This window comes from Corvus kubaryi, unplaced genomic scaffold (genome assembly GCF_017639235.1).
Source record: "Corvus kubaryi isolate FWS band 111438036 unplaced genomic scaffold, C.kubaryi_AGA036_p1.0 37396, whole genome shotgun sequence".
Taxonomy (NCBI): Eukaryota; Metazoa; Chordata; class Aves; order Passeriformes; family Corvidae; genus Corvus; species Corvus kubaryi.
The window spans coordinates 31,024,860-31,041,194 of record NW_024581135.1 but is presented as its reverse complement, the minus strand read 5'-3'; the positions used below and the strand labels follow the sequence as shown (position 1 = coordinate 31,041,194).

At 40.7% G+C, this 16,335-nt stretch overlaps 1 protein-coding gene across 2 annotated transcripts in view; it reads left to right on the top strand.

Annotated features, from left to right (window-relative positions):
• Nucleotides 1–16,335, top strand: part of COL3A1 (collagen type III alpha 1 chain) — a 50,986-nt gene that overhangs the window by 27,661 nt on the left and 6,990 nt on the right. Inside the window, exons 12-41 of one of the 2 annotated variants that reach the window (XM_042040859.1) lie at nucleotides 435–479; nucleotides 654–707; nucleotides 1,693–1,737; nucleotides 2,452–2,505; nucleotides 2,995–3,093; nucleotides 3,216–3,260; nucleotides 3,378–3,476; nucleotides 4,233–4,286; nucleotides 4,420–4,527; nucleotides 5,701–5,754; nucleotides 5,878–5,976; nucleotides 7,089–7,142; nucleotides 7,482–7,580; nucleotides 9,070–9,123; nucleotides 9,251–9,304; nucleotides 9,823–9,876; nucleotides 10,236–10,289; nucleotides 10,501–10,545; nucleotides 10,635–10,733; nucleotides 10,821–10,928; nucleotides 11,430–11,483; nucleotides 12,453–12,506; nucleotides 12,599–12,652; nucleotides 13,261–13,314; nucleotides 13,529–13,636; nucleotides 13,805–13,858; nucleotides 14,356–14,409; nucleotides 15,035–15,196; nucleotides 15,322–15,429; nucleotides 16,227–16,334. In XM_042040859.1, the coding sequence (XP_041896793.1) occupies nucleotides 435–479; nucleotides 654–707; nucleotides 1,693–1,737; nucleotides 2,452–2,505; nucleotides 2,995–3,093; nucleotides 3,216–3,260; nucleotides 3,378–3,476; nucleotides 4,233–4,286; nucleotides 4,420–4,527; nucleotides 5,701–5,754; nucleotides 5,878–5,976; nucleotides 7,089–7,142; nucleotides 7,482–7,580; nucleotides 9,070–9,123; nucleotides 9,251–9,304; nucleotides 9,823–9,876; nucleotides 10,236–10,289; nucleotides 10,501–10,545; nucleotides 10,635–10,733; nucleotides 10,821–10,928; nucleotides 11,430–11,483; nucleotides 12,453–12,506; nucleotides 12,599–12,652; nucleotides 13,261–13,314; nucleotides 13,529–13,636; nucleotides 13,805–13,858; nucleotides 14,356–14,409; nucleotides 15,035–15,196; nucleotides 15,322–15,429; nucleotides 16,227–16,334 (2,187 nt within the window). The remainder of the gene's footprint in view (nucleotides 1–434; nucleotides 480–653; nucleotides 708–1,692; nucleotides 1,738–2,451; nucleotides 2,506–2,994; nucleotides 3,094–3,215; nucleotides 3,261–3,377; nucleotides 3,477–4,232; nucleotides 4,287–4,419; nucleotides 4,528–5,700; nucleotides 5,755–5,877; nucleotides 5,977–7,088; nucleotides 7,143–7,481; nucleotides 7,581–9,069; nucleotides 9,124–9,250; nucleotides 9,305–9,822; nucleotides 9,877–10,235; nucleotides 10,290–10,500; nucleotides 10,546–10,634; nucleotides 10,734–10,820; nucleotides 10,929–11,429; nucleotides 11,484–12,452; nucleotides 12,507–12,598; nucleotides 12,653–13,260; nucleotides 13,315–13,528; nucleotides 13,637–13,804; nucleotides 13,859–14,355; nucleotides 14,410–15,034; nucleotides 15,197–15,321; nucleotides 15,430–16,226; nucleotide 16,335) is intronic. The other variant, XM_042040860.1, reaches the window with a different exon arrangement.

Genomic DNA, 16,335 nt, shown 5'->3' with positions numbered 1-16,335 from the left:
CAGATGAATGACCCCCATTATTTGTTGTATAGCTGTGCTTTGCATATTTAACCAATTATAAAAATACAATAAGCATTCAAGAAACCCATTTAATATCTCCATGAAAAAATAGGAATCATTCCAAAGGATTTAGGCGTTCTGAACCATTTCATGTCCCAATTTTCCAGCTGTAATAAACATGAGATACCAAAATGAAAGGACATGTCTCGGTCATCTGACTTTCTTGCATTTTATTTTAAAAGCTGAGTCTTTCTGATTTTTATATCCTGTTTAATTTTTGATTTGACACTTGTTTAGACTTCTCAGTCTAAACTGAGGGACACCCAGCACCACTAGAAAGGAACAACAAATTGAGCTTTTTTCTGTGTCTCTTCCCCTTGGATAAACCAAAAAATGTTCTCATCAAAGTTCATTTTGTTTTCTTTCCATAACAGGGTGAAACTGGTCTTCCTGGAGTGAATGGAGCACCGGGCCAACCGGTAAATATGTGCATCCTGTAGTGTTTAAATGTTAACTGAGTTGTTCCTCATCTTTTAATTACTCCACCATATGCAATGAACAACAATGAGCTATGCAAATAAGAGCAATGTCTCTTTGCTCAGCCTTCTTATTTTAGAAGGCATTTAACAGATTCATTTTTATATGTTTTCTAGGGACCAAGAGGTCCAGCTGGAGAAAGAGGAAGACCTGGAAATCCCGGTGGCCCTGTAAGTAATTGCAGATGTTGTTCTTATCCAGAGGCAACCTATATTTGGATTCAATATGCTGAGATTTCCCTACTTTCTTAAAGCTGTCTTAATGCAAAGGAATAAAAAACTATGTAGCATCTGTAAAAATCTCACATGAAAACTTTTCAGTCCGCAATAAAGATGTAACACTTCTAACCCACAACATGTTCACGATCCTATTTCCTGTTTCGCTTTTTAAAATTAATAGATTACACATTGAGGAAGAGTTCAGTGTTTCGGTATAAGCTCAGGTTTGGCCAAGAGAAGCAGGGAAGAGGAGTGGAAGCAAAGAGTGCCAGGAGAAGGCAGAGAGAGGGAAAAAATGCAATCTCAGAAGTAACTTGCAGGAAAGAGATAAAATTCCTCTTTGGCTGAGATTAGGGGGTACTTCCTTTGCCCTGAAGGAATTCTTAGTTCATAGCATTCAACACAACCAACAAAGCAGTTTAACAGCCAGCACCTTGTTTGTGCAGACACTGCATAACCTGAGCAGAGGATCTGGTCTAATATGACTACAAGACAGGCAACAGGGTTTAAATCATCAGTGTTCATCAGGTTTTTAGAGTGAAATTTATTCTCTTATGTGAATCAGAAGTAACTGTTACTTTGAAATATACGTCTATTGCAATCTTACTTATTCATACAGACAATGATTTATAGCTGTCATTTCCTTAAGAAATGTAATAAGAATGTATTTTTACATCTTCCTGTCTCAGTGCAAGTCATGTAAAGTGTTGGATATTCCTTCACAAAATATTTAGTTAATTATTACTTTAGAATTTCTCAATTAATTTCTCAATTAATTTCTCTAAATTTCTCAATTTAGAATTTCTCAATTGGGTCTTCGTAAACTAAGTGGGGATGTACAGACACAAGAATATGGTCTCCAAGTCATGGACTTGAAAGGATGTGGGTTCTGTGTCGGGGTAGTGTTCTGTACCCAACATCTCTCTTCTTTCTGTAGGGTGCCCACGGCAAAGACGGATCTCCAGGAGCAGCAGGCCCACCTGTGAGACAACTTTACTTTAAGTATTTGTGCTGCTTTAGTCTAATTACTTCTAGCTGATGTTCTGCAGTGCCAGCAAACCTGAAATTGGGGTGCACTTGTTGAAGGATGAGCATTTTATTTAATGGTATTTCATAATTGTGTTGGTTAAGATACTTAAAGGACACAGTGCAATAGGAGAGCTTTACCACTCCAAATCAGGAAATGCAAAAATCCAAACCCAGATTATTCTCAGAGAACATATAGATGGATGGAATTGCTGTACTCCATGAAGTTCAAATTTTGAATGATCTTTTCAATTATATTATTTAGCTGTCTGGAGTGGGCAAACATTTTTCTTTCTCATCTGCCTAGAAATCTGAGCATGTCCACTTGTGTGTGTAACAGCTGTATTGGCTTTCTTTACTCATTCCTTTTTTATAATTAGAACAAATTCTGAACGTTTTTCATAACTTAGTCTCCTTAATGATAGATTTCATGTTTTTAGTTGTAAAACACATAAATTCAGCTGAACATGTAATAGGGTAACTAAGGCATAGGTGTGATATTTTAGGACTAGCCAAATTTCATCTTTTACAGCATGATTTATATTTGCTGTTTTGCCAGGTGTTTCCTTACTCAGAGAAAAATCCCATAATCAGACTCTCTTTTTTAACTTAAGATTAATTCCATATGGCTTTTACCTTTTGCATTAATAGTAATTCTTTCACTTTTAAGGGTCCCCCAGGTCCCCCTGGAACTGCAGGATTTCCAGGCTCTCCAGGTTTTAAGGTATTCAACTAAAGATGCATAACTACCTGGGATTTGGTCCTTTCTCTACTTACACAGCTTATGTCACTGTAGATCACCATTTTATGAGTCCTCCTTTTCCTGGCTGCTATTACAGTTTGCAAGCCTAGAACAGATGTGCTGCCACATGCAGCACTAGACAAACCCAATCCTCATTATCTTCATGAATACACTACTAAGTGTACAAAACACTACTAAGTGATGGATCCCCCATTCTCTGTGTTTTGCTGTGGGAGGGACTGGAGTCAATGTCCCATAGCTTCAGGAGCTGTGCACCATGTACTGCCTGGAGCACCTGCATCCTATGTGCCTCAGCTCATCTGGCTCTTGCACTCAGGTGATGATGCTGGAAGCCTTCTTCCCAAATCACACAAAGATGCCACAGTAGAACAAACCATTAGTTTAATGCTTATTGACCTAGAGATGATTAAAATTGCCTTCATTTTCTCCTTTTACTATTTTTTTCCATAGGGTGAAGCTGGTCCTCCTGGTCCTGCTGGTGCTAGTGGTAGTCCTGGAGAGAGAGGAGAACCTGGTCCTCAGGGTCATGCCGGCCCACCTGGGCCCCAGGTACATCAGTAACACATGGGAGCTGAGAGGTGCTGTGTCACCTGCTCTTCACAGAGCCCTGGGTGTCCTTTGTTCTGGTCCTGGGTTAGCAGCATTGGTGACTCATATATTTATTTTTCCAGGGCCCTCCTGGAAGAGCTGGAAGCCCTGGCAACAAGGGTGAAATGGTGGGTACTTTTCATATCACTGCCATTGCTGCACTGTGTTGGTGAGGGTCACTGGACTGGGTAGAGTCCATCAATGCCATTCTCTCTTCATCTCTGTCTGTTGTTCTCTCTCTGCAGGGACCTTCTGGTATTCCTGGTGCTCCTGGTCTGCCAGGAGGCCGTGGTCTTCCTGGTCCTCCAGGTGCAAGTGGAAACCCTGGGGCGAAAGGCAGTCCGGTGAGTTACTAATGGTACTGACATTGGTGGTACAAGCAAATATGGTGGAAGTAAGCCTGATAACCATTAAAAAAAACCCCATTGATCTTCTCTTATCCACTTGAAATGGCCTAATAACTTATTTTGTAATGAAAATAGGCAATTATTTTTATAAATATATAACATTTCTTTGACACATTTGCTATATATAAGGATTACACATAAATATGGTAATAATACCTATTTGCTTTCCTAAATTATCCACCAATTCAGATACAAGAAAGATACAGCTTGTGTAAATTGGCTACATCAGACAAAATTTGTTCTTTTACAATCCTAGTTTCACCCGTTTAAATTCCCAAGGGCTGAGTCCACACTCCACTACACCCCATGAGTGGTACCTACTCTTATCCTGACACCCCAGCAGGCCCTTTTCTTACAGCCTAACACCACGTGTAGCTCTTTGTCAGAGAAAATATTCAGGGACTTTAAACAAAAGACTCAACGATATCTGAAATAGCTCAGGAACAGACATAAAATATTACTCAATGGTGTTTAAGATTGTATCACTTCTTTCCTTTACCGGATTTTTAAGGAGTCCCATGACTTCCAGGTCCAGCCAGTGCACGCTAATTTCTTTGCAGAATGTTAAATAATAAAAAGGAGTCAATAATTTGGAATATCATGTCTACTCCCTAGTATTTCAGTACATCTAGTAGGTCCAGAATGATACCCAGTTGCAACCCATAATTTTAATGGGATTTTCTCCATTTTTAGGGAGACCCTGGTAAGGATGGCGCAAAAGGAGAGCCAGGCCCAAAAGGCGAGCGTGTAAGTGATTTCAAAATGTGTCCAGAGACTTCTTTCAAGGAAGTCTGAACTCTGAATCATTCCCCATACCAAACCTGTTTGGCTTTTTGGAGACCTCTAATTAACTGATAGCCTTGGTTTCTGTTGTTGCCAGGGTGAAAATGGCACCCCAGGTGCTCCTGGACCTCCTGGTGAGGAAGGAAAAAGAGGTGCAAATGGTGAACCCGGGCAGAATGGAGTACCTGGTACCCCTGGAGAAAGGGTGAGCTGTGGTACACGACCTTTTGAGCTAAGACAGAGACAGCAATTTCTGAAGTTCAAAACACTTCCAGGAGAAATTTCACTCCATATCTCTTCTCAGCAAATTCCAGATGTAAAACTGGGTTACAAAACTGGGAAGAATTCTTATCTAGTTTCTCCTCTGAATTGCAGCTCTTGGATCTATCTCAGTTGGAAATAAATTAATTTCTTTCAGTTTTTTTATATAGAAGAAGCAGTGATCTTATGTATCTGGTAGTTTTATCAAAAGTTTCTTGCTGAAAAACAATCATAAGCTCTGAGAACTACGAGGGGGAATAAATAATAAAAATTTCAAACTTACTTCTCAGTAATCAAAAATAATCCACTCTGGAAAGTGAAATTAATGCAAATACTTCTCCATTCAAGATATGTCTTTATGTCAACATCTCTATTGTTAATGCATCTTAAATATCAATAACAGCAATATTGTCAGGATGTCTTCTATGCTACAATATCAATACTACATACAGGTTTTTTGGCTAGTATGTTAAATAATTTTCCAAAAATTTAATAATTCTCACAGAGGAATTCACTAATTGTTTTATTCAACAAAATACATAGCAACATCATTACAAATTTTACATTTATGCTCCCATCAGAAGTAAAGGAAATTATGCTGACCTATTTGTAGGTCCTAACTTAATAATTGATTGCAGTATTTGCTGAAGCTATGAGAAAACCAAAGATGCAGAATGAACTGATTAATCATACTAAATATGTAAATGGGGTTGCAAAATGAAATTTATCATTCAAATTTCTTGTAACCATTTAAGATAGTAGTAAATAGAAGTATTAAAATAATACAATAGAGCTCTTCTCAGTATTGAATTGGAGGAAAATAATTATTTAATACTGAATGTGATGTTTTATGTTTTTATATTACTTTAGAAAACTCATAAATAATGATTCAGGACCAGTTAAAATTAAAGGAAGACAGGCTATAATTTCAGCAGGGGCATTTTAACCACAGAGAAAATATTCTGTAGTCCTTCTTACTACAGTGAAATACCACTTCCATCTTTTTTTTCCCATTCACACTGATATGTCTAGTGGTAAATTGTTGAGAAGAAAAACCCAGTTGCCATTACCTGTGTTACATTGCCTACCATCCATAGTTTGTTCTTTTATCTGGCAGGGCTCCCCTGGTTTCCGTGGCTTACCCGGTAGCAATGGACTTCCAGGTGAAAAGGTATAAATCTTCCTCCAAAAAAGTCCTCCAAACTTTTGGAGAATCTATGTGAATTTGGGTGCACAGTTTGAGATTCAATGTGATGCTGATTCCCTTGCTGTGAATCTCCACATCTCTTTCCAGGGTCCTGCAGGTGAGCGTGGCAGCCCAGGTCCCCCTGGCCCCAGCGGACCCGCAGGAGAGCGTGGACAAGACGGAGGCCCAGGTCTTCCTGGAATAAGAGTAAGACAGGCTATCTCCAAGAAAATGAGATAAACTCTGTTAGAGATGACTCATCTGAGCTGATATGATAGAGGAGTCCAGCTGGAAGTCCTTTCTATGAGTTCCTTTAGGTAGTAGTAGCATCCATTCATGGTGGGACAGGTCACTGTGCAGAGACAGGGCCTTCCCAGGACACTGCCACAACAAACTGGGGAGGCTTTGGAGAGGCTCCAAGAGCACGCCTGGCCCTGCCATGAGAAATGCTTTTAACATGAATTAGCATTGGATGATTTTCTGCATTAGCTCTCCACATTTCAGCAAATTCTAACATTAGGTATTTAGAGGTTCTATTTAAATATATTTGTATTTCAATTATTATGGAAATAGTCTTAAATGTTTAAATAATTAAATTAGACAATAATTTAAGTATTTCAATAGACTTAAGTATTATATTTTTTGCTTATTTGCAATTAAAGCAAATAAGCTGTTGGTCAGTTTTTTACAGTACATATCAGTAAGATTTCAGGGTTGGCCTATTGTGTAATACTGACAGAATGTAACAATGTCTAAGTGTACATGGAACAACATTCTGAGAGCTGTACTAGGAATTAGCAACTCCTAACAACAAATATATTGACATTCAAAAGCCCAACTGCAGGCTTCTGAGAACTAAACAAGATTTTATTGGCAATGAAAATGAATTATTTAAAGTACAACAAAAATAATGTTTAGAAATTTAAACAAGTTAAGGAAAAAGTGCTACACATTGTGTTGCTTTCAGGTAGAGGCACATAGTCAGAATTGTTTCATTCCTTGTTTTTTCCATCTAAAATTAGTTTTCTTCCCACATAATGAAAGAACAAAATTTTTGTGCTAGTTGATTAATGTCTGGTGTCTTGTTTATATACAACTCTCAGAAAAAGCAATAAACCCATAATAACAGAATTTGTTTGCTTTCTCCAATCTTCTCCCTTCACGGGATGAGGGAAATGGGAAGACTTTTAATCTTTTTTAAAGAGGATGAAATCAAGCAAGTAGTCTTTATAGACATATATATTTATATTTATGAATTAAAATTTAATAATATACTTTTTAAGCTGAAGTATAACACTCTTTTTTTTCTTCAATTGCAGGGCTTGCCCGGAATTCCAGGAAGCCCAGGCAGTGATGGGAAACCTGGCCCTCCTGTATGTATATTGTGCAAATATTTTATCCTAGTCCTCCTACTGACCCAACCCTACCCTCATCCCACAGTATCCACATGACAGGTTGTTATCACAGCCAGATTAATCATCTCCTCTCTGTTTGCTTTAACTACCTGAGCACTTTTTATGCTGTAAGAGCAGCCTGCAAACCCTGTCATTTCATACTGTGTAAATACAGTCTCTGGGACAAGAGTTGCAATACAAAACACATAATGAGTTTTGAACAGCGTCTCACCCTCACTCACTGTTTAATGAGCCATGGGTATTGCTTTATTTCACCTCACAGATGCCATATCTCCCGTTCTTATTCACTTATCCCAGGGTAATCAGGGTGAATCTGGACGCTCTGGCCCCCCTGGCCCTGCAGGCCCACGTGGCCAGCCAGGTGTGATGGGTTTCCCTGGTCCTAAGGGCAATGAGGTGAGTGGGATTTCTCCTTTTCTGTGTGTAGTGGTTTGGTCCAAAATACTCATTACTGTTTATCTGCTGTGAGATAAGAATTAGGAGAAATGCAAAACAGGCACCAAACTTGAAAGAATATAAAGAAGTTTATTAACAGACCTAAAAGAAGAAAAAAAATTATACCACCTTCAGAACTCTCCTCCTCCCCCCACCTTCCTCCCTTCTCCCACTGACAATGTGAAAAGACAACCCTTAAGATGTTCAGTCTGTTTACCACTTCCATAATAACCTTGTTCAGTCCATTTAGAAAGAGAAGTCTCTTCTTGCTCATGCTATGAAAACATTATCACAACGAGACAGCCGCCCACTTCCAAATATTGTTCAGTCCATTTAGGAAGAGGAGTCTCTCTGCCTGCGTGTGAGTCCTTTCCCCCGACTTGCAGCTTTTCCCGCAACTGCTTTCGAGGGTCCACTCTTGAAGTTTTTTGGGGTACAATTTTAAGGTTGAGCCGTTCAGAAACAAAAACAGAGGCCCTTCTCCTTCCCTGGGAGCAAAGGGTCTTCATCATCTTCATCTTTAGGACTATCTCTGGGAGCATCTCTAGGAACTGAGGTTTTCTCCTTTCCCATTTGGAGCAAAAGTCCTCATCTGGTTCATCTCTACGGACTGAGGTTTTCTCCTTTCCCGTTTGGAGCAAAAGTCCTCATCTGGTTCATCTCTCCCTGTCCAAACTTCTCATGAAATTACAGCTGCGTCAGCATCTGCCTATCTCAGCGCAGGTGCTTTTGCTCACGAGTTGAACACTCCACCCCCCATATCTTCATGAAATTACAACAGGATACTCTGATATATCATAGCTTCACAACAGAATTTCAGCTTTAAGCATCTCCTCTCTCTCTTCCCTCAGGTTTTCAGCTCTTCACAGCAATAAAAGGGTTACTCTCACCTCAGCCTTGCAGCTTTGCAGCTGGAATGTTGAATTTTTCTTATCGCAGTGGAGAGGGGGGAGAGCCGAGCCGCTCCGGCTGCCCACGGCAAGGCAGTGGGGGGGGTTCCATGGCTGGAACAGGTCCATGGCTTCAGGATGGCCGTGGCCCGGCCCGGCCTGGCCCAAGCAGGGCCTGGCCGGGCCCGCTGGCCCCCACACGGGGCCTGCAGCCACCTGTGCCAGCGCCGGAAACGAGAGAGAGCTTGGAGGGGGAGTTTGCCTATTCTTAAATGTGGATCACAGAGGTGATCACAACTTTAAGTGGCTTAGAGAATTGTCCATATCCAAACTGGCCAGCTGATAGGTTCTATCAGTTCCCAGAGGAAACTGTAAGCACCCCTTAGCAAGGACGTCCCTTCCGGGACTATGCTTGCTAACCTATGACACTGTGCTGATCCTTGATGAGTCAAATGTTAAACTGAATTGCTCCACAATGGGGCTATCTCACACTGCTGCTTTAGACTGTTGTCCACTGACCAGAAACAAGTATTTCAAATGTAATCTTTCTTTATTGTAAGGGTGCACCAGGCAAGAATGGAGAAAGAGGCCCTGGTGGACCACCTGGAACACCTGTAAGTTTTGCTAATATTTTGTTTAATTATATTAATATTAATTAATGCACAATATTAATAATAACTTGACGAGTCTTACAAAAATGGTATCACTCTGTAACCATAGCCTTATTTTGTCTTTCAATAGGGTCCTGCTGGGAAGAATGGTGATGTTGGCCTTCCAGGTCCTCCAGGACCTACTGTAAGTGTGGTGGGCCAATCCGAGGCAATGATTAGGGGGTCTGACATCTACAGATAGACACTGAGAATTTAAGGGAAGGAAAATATTTTTAATGATGTGAAGAAATCTCCTTTTATGAAGAAAAATAAAAGAGCTCTTCTTTGCCATTATTTTAATGAATGAATACTGGAAACTTTGGTGGGAGAAACTTGACTCAGGTATACCTGGTGTAGATTGAAATGAAAAGTCAATTTAGAGCTCTCAGTCTTTTCAGAGAGAAGTGTATTGTTGCTCCCTTTAATGTTTATGTCATTTCAGTTTCCTATCAAGTTAAAATGTGTCTGCTGAATCACATCTAAGAGTTGGAGTGAAAAGAGCTAGTACCAGAACACCAAAATAGATTAGGTTTTGAGACTGTGCAATGTTGTCATCAGGTCATGATAAGGAGGCATAGATTAGGGGTGGTGTGGAGGTGTTGATATGTTGAAGTGTTTTCAGGCAAGTTCATGGATTTTCTTTCCTCATTTGTTTGATTCTAGGGTGCTTCTGGGGAGAGAGGAGAACCAGGACCAGCAGGCCCACCTGGCCTCCAGGTGCTGTGTGTTTATTGTTTTCTGATTCTTTTTAACAGACTAACATCCACATGCAAAATTAAAAAAAACAATAAAGGCATCTGAACATTTACATTGGAGTGCATGTCATCATATTTTGAATATAATAGAATATAACAGATCAACCACTTGAGAGAATTTACTGCATCACAGATCATTGCAAACCAGGTGGTTAGCTGAGATTGTGTCACCTAAACCCCTCAGCCATCGAATTGGCATCTCCTTCTTTCTGAAGGATTGGAAGGAATTGGCCACACATCTTTGTGTCAAAACCAAAAATCTGAAGATGCAAAATGCATAATTTATCTGTGTAACATGGATAATACTGTTCCTTAATACAGGGATTGCCTGGTGGACCAGGACCAGCTGGAGAGAATGGAAAGCCTGGAGAACCGGTAAGTAGTAATTCCTTTTTTTTTAAGTAACAAAAAATTAATGAGAAGTCCTTCCTAAATTATATTTTCAAATTCAGACAGCTCTCAGCTCTCTTCAGAGCAGCAAAGCCTGATTTTAGGAATAATAGGGGAGAGAAACAGGATGCCAACTACAATGAAGATTTACTGAGTAAAGTTCATGGATAACTTACATTTATTTTCTCATAACTAGGGGCCAAAAGGTGATATTGGAGGACCCGGATTCCCTGGCCCTAAGGTAAATAATAAAGCAACTTTTTTGTAATGACATAAATGAATAACAAAGTATGAGCTTGAAAACAAAGAATAACACATATTTTATCACAGGGTGAAAATGGTATCCCAGGAGAACGTGGTGCACAAGGTCCTCCAGGACCTCCGGGAACAAGAGGTGGACCAGGTCCTGCTGGCACAGAAGGTGCCAAGGTACCCACAGACTTTCTTCCTTTTCTGCTATTCTGCATTCCATTTGGGTTAATTTTGGTTTTTGTAATTATTTTTGTCACTCCTTAGGGTCCTCCTGGCCCACCTGGTCCCCCTGGAGGCACAGGACTGCCTGGCTTACAGGGAATGCCAGGAGAAAGAGGAGCTTCTGGAAGCCCTGGACCAAAAGGGGAGAGGGTAACACATACACACTTTTGATTTTATGCTCATTTAATGTTAGCTTCCCACAAGGCACTGGGCTTGTCCACGTCTTCACTTTGGTCTGATTTCAGAGGTGCAGATTTTGTAGCAGTACTGTTGAGTTAGCAATGGGATGTGGGTCCTAGATGTTGAAAAATATGGGATTTTTCCCTCAGTTTGATACATGCTAGATACCTTGCTGCACTGGATCTCTTGGGGGATGGGTACATCAAAACAGTTCTAATGAATCTAATGAACGATGAGAATAGTTCATACAATGGGCAGACAATTTGGCCTCGGATTCATTTTGAATCAATTTTGGGGTTTTTCTGATCAAAGTATGTAGTACCTGATGCTGAATACTGGGCAGAATATCATCCCCAGTTTCAATAAGGAAATCTGGTTATTCAGAGACCCTCAGTATGAGGTCCTTCCCCCCATTTAGGCTAATCTCATACTTCCTTTTTGCTCATGCTTTTTATGTCTTAAACTTCCTAGGGAGAACCTGGTGGCAAAGGTGCTGATGGCCTTCCTGGTGCAAGAGGAGAGAGAGTGAGTATTTAAACATCCAACAGTTTATCCATTAGCTTTACACAGCCTGCACTTAGAACATGAGTAACTTCACAGTGGAAAAATACTATCTAGGACACATAAGGTTGTAATCTCATAGTGTTTCATTCCAGCAGTGCAAAATGGGGTTTGTAAACTAAATTAGACCTAATACTAGGTTTTGTGATTACTTCTCCTTGGGTAAACATAATGGATTTTTTGGCAGAAAGATTGCAGTTGATTGGGGCAATGTTTTAGAGGGAAAGCAATCATATGGAAGTAGAGAAAATCTACCCGACTAACGTTATAATGAATCACAAAAAGACATTGATAGTAAATATTCTCATACAGCATACTCCTACAGGTTACTACATATGATATATTTACACATCCATATAGCAAATGCACATAAAATAGACACTTGAAATACGTACATCTATCAAATCAGTACCTGCAGGCAGTATATACATCAAAGTAATGAGGGATGACAAATAGAAAAATGCAGCTTGGCTGAGTTGGAGGAAATACAAAAAAATTTATTTCAGACCATAAGGTACACATTAAATTTCCAAGAAAGAAATAAGTCAGGGAGATAGTCAGGAGATGCTGAATATATGCTGAAGAAATGTGAATCAATTATCTATCTGAAAATTAGGGCAACAGGTCACTTTTACTGTATTCCATTGAAAGAGACCTGTTAACTTCAGGTGGTTTTTGATCAGGTTTGGATGGTGGGAGAAAAAAAAGAATCACTCGGTTGGAGATCTCTCACACTGCAAAATGGTGTGATTTCAGAACATCACTCCAAAACATGGTGTGCAAATGCACTTTGGCACAGTAGACTTGCTTCATTTAAATATCTTTGGCAATCTGTTTACACTGAAATATAAACACTATTGATCAAAACAGAGAAGTTAACATTGCCATATTTTGTTGCAAAATATACCATTTTCTAATTTTCCAATTGTTTAGGGCAATGTAGGTCCCATCGGTCCTCCTGGTCCTGCCGGCCCACCTGGAGATAAGGTAAAGATTCCTCATAATGGTGTTTGTACTGTAAGAAGTCCCAGGGCATGGGAAGCAGACAAACACCCAGTGACCATCCTTGTTCCTTGCAGGGGGAGACTGGCCCAGCAGGTGCCCCTGGTCCAATGGGTTCCCGTGGAGGTCCTGTAAGTGACAGAATTTTTCTGCCTGTATAACTTTACCATGGCTCCTCTTGCCTATAGACATCAGTGCTGCACCAACCCTGTCAGGAAAATGTGGCTTGGGTTGTAAATAAACTAAGCACATTCAGCTCCTGTTGACTTTTGGGATTTATAAGTACTAAAGTCTTCAGAAAATCAGGGCTTTTAGCTCTGCAAAGGGGTCCGAGGGCTGCGGTGACAGGGCAGGGCAAGAGTGTGAGCAATAGTCATGTCCATCTTAATTTAAAGTTAAGTAAGCTTTTAAAAGTACTCTTTCTTGTACTTATTTTTTTTATATTGAACACATTGGGATCTCAGTTGGATCTAGGGAACACCATGGATTGTGCTCAGGGTTTATATAGGTGTAGCTGAGTTAAGTTTATCACATTTTAGGTAATTATCAGATAATTCCTGAACAGTTGTGTTTAGCACTTACGAGCAACAGTTGTTCCAGATCAGAGGTTTGAGGCTTTTTCCTCCAAAAGCTGGTAAGACAAAGAAACTTCAGCAGCATCAATAGGAGTATTCTCTAACTTTTAAAGCGAAGTTTATCTTTCTAATATCTTCCATTGCTGACATGTGGTTTTCCACAGGGTGAACGAGGAGAACAAGGTCTTCCTGGGCCTGCTGGCTTCCCTGGAGCCCCAGTAAGTGTCTATACTACTCTTTCTGTACTCAGGCACAAGTAGGGCAACATGGCTTTGTCCTTCCCCTTCTGCACTGGTAGGCCAATAGAGTTCAACTGCATTCACATTTAATTTAGTATTTAAATTCCCTTCAGAAGACTACCTGGATAGCATTTCTCATCCCTTTATCATCTACCTTTTTAAGTGGTAATATAACAATATAATTTTTCTGCAGGGCCAAAATGGGGAACCTGGTGGGAAAGGAGAAAGAGGCCCCCCTGGTCTAAGAGGAGAGGCTGGACCCCCCGGAGCAGCAGGCCCACAAGGCGGCCCTGGAGCCCCAGTAAGTGTTTGCTGTTCCTTGTTGCTACAGAGAGGCTCCTTCAGGCTTCCCTCAGCCTCAGGGTGCTGGGCCCAAGTGCAAGGAGATGAACTGCCTGAAACTTATTGACAGCTCCTATAATTTTAATCTTTATCAAATCATTTGCTTTATCTACTTCCTTCCATGTAGGGTCCACCTGGTCCCCAAGGAATAAAAGGAGACCGTGGATCTCCTGGCGGCCCTGTGAGTATCTCTTCAATTTAGTCACTGCTAAATGCCTCTATTTATTACACTGAATGTGATGTAAATGAAAAATAAGAACTTCAATGAGTTTAGTATTGGTAGTTCAAGAATAATTAAAGTATTCTAGAAGGAGTAATTAAAGTGGAAGTGTTTAGTAATCTGGATTACATTGATTTTAATATAAGTAAGGTGCCAAAATAGCTTTTGGTATGATGACCCAAAGCTCTAAAATGGCTTATCTCAACAGTTATTATATTTAGTTGCCATCTTTGCCATTAGCTCAAGTTTGTCCATTAGCTCAAGTTTGAGGAGAATATGTGAACTCTCCTAGAAAAAGAAAAAAAGTGACTTTTTTGTTCAGTTGCAGGACATTTAATTCAGGTTTCAAACAAAACATGACTATAATTTAAACCCAGCAGTGTGTAAAAATAAATTTGTTCCTGTGTTTCCAGTCTTCAGAAAATGACAATTAAACTATTGATCTCTTTGATCTCTAGGGTGCTGCTGGTTTCCCTGGTGCCCGCGGTCTACCTGGTCCCCCTGGTAACAATGTAAGTTGGTTTATCCCCCTTTTCTTTTATTCTTACTTTGTGGATACATTTAGACATATATTAATACATTAAAATATATTATGCAAAAAATTCTGAATATGATGCTTGTACCTCAGGACAAAAAATGGCAAAAATGAGTTTAACCCTCCTTACTCTATGGAATAGAAAGTAGGATTTTAATTAAGGTACCATTAAAGTCAATGCAATTCTTACTATGCATTAGCTCAGCTAAGATTGTAATGAAAGACATTTCATTCTGCACATGTCTAAGACACCCTATTAAAGGCATATGGCAGGAGTGATTCAAGAGAGCAGAAGGGCCTGCTACTATTTCCAATTTTTGTGGTAGAGCCATGAGTTAGGAATGTGTACCCTGTGTTGTATGCATTACAGGCACTGGGCATCCAAAATGTGCAGGTCTATGTCCAGACAGTAAGGATAAAAAATACCAGTTGTGAAAGTGATATATGAAAGGATTCTCTTACAACACCAGATCAGATTTGGGTGCTCAGGGGCGGGACCCTAAATCTGCCTCCAGGCAATGACTCAAGCCTGGCTGCCTTTCATGAGACCAATGCCAGTACATGTGTGCAGCTCACGCTTTCCTCTCTAAAACTCTTTTCAGGGTAGTCCAGGTCCCCCTGGTAATGCAGGACCTGCAGGCAAGGATGGGCCTCCCGGACCCCCTGGTAGTTCTGGTGCTCCTGGAGGCCCAGGACCTGCTGGAATCAGAGGTGAGCCCGGCGCACCAGGAGAAAAAGGGTCCCCAGGCGCACGAGGAGAAAGGGTAAGTGCCCCTTCAGCCAGGGACTGTTCCACCAGGAGACAGGGGTTATGTCTGTCCAGAACAAGCAGCCACCTATGGAATGTTAAAGATGCTCCCACTGACTGATGTGTCCTTTTCTCAAACAGGGGGCACCAGGTGAGCCAGGTCCTCAAGGCATTGTTGGCGGCCGGGGGAACACGGGTCTGCCAGGTCTGCGCGGCCCCAGTGGCCCACCTGGGATGGCAGGGGCCAGGGTGAGTGCCCTTCACTGCAGCTACAGCCTCAACCCTAACACAACCCTAACCCAGCTGCTAAAAACAGCCTAGAGACACAAAAAGTGCTAAAACCAGCTTAGAGACACAAAAAGTAGTAAATGTGTTGGGGGTCTGGAGGGTTTAACGCTTTTTAGTCCAGAGATGAGAGAATTTACAGTTATTTATGTTTACATTGATAAAATGAGGCTTTAAAATATCCGGTATTCAGCTGCTGTGGGATTGTCTTTCAGATTATATATCTAGGATATTACCTACTGCACACACTTTGGAGGGTCATGACGAGGAGGCTGTAACCTCTCCTGGGTACAAGATCGAAGTCATAGTCTCACCTAGCACTAGCTGTTTACCTTTGCTTAATTCTCCAGATGTTTTTTGCTTAAATATTATTACCCAAACAGAAAAATACTTTCACCTCCCTTCAGAAAAGTTGAGGTATGGCTTGATTTGTATTTTATCACCAATACAGACCAGCATTTTTTGGTTAACTGCTTTGGCCATTATTTTTGGGCACATGAGAAGAGACATACCCATTTATAATTTCTTAGCTGACAATCAATGAGGAACATTCAATGGCCTTGCATGACTATTACCAGAAATGAAAAGAAACCAGTTTGGCCAAGTTTTTATCTCTTGTGTGTTCACAACCAGCAAAGCCACATTGGCCCATCGCTTCCTTAGGTCTCCTTCAAAATCTCTGCATAGTTAATAAGATGCAAAATACACTGCTATTTCCTAAGAGCATTATCTGCAATGGAATCCTTTCCCTTTTTGTTCAGGGTGAAGATGGTAAACCAGGCACCAACGGCATCCCAGGAGAACGCGGTGCTCCTGGTCCCCAAGGTCCTGTTGGACAAAGAGGCTTACCTGGAGAGCCTGGCAGAGATG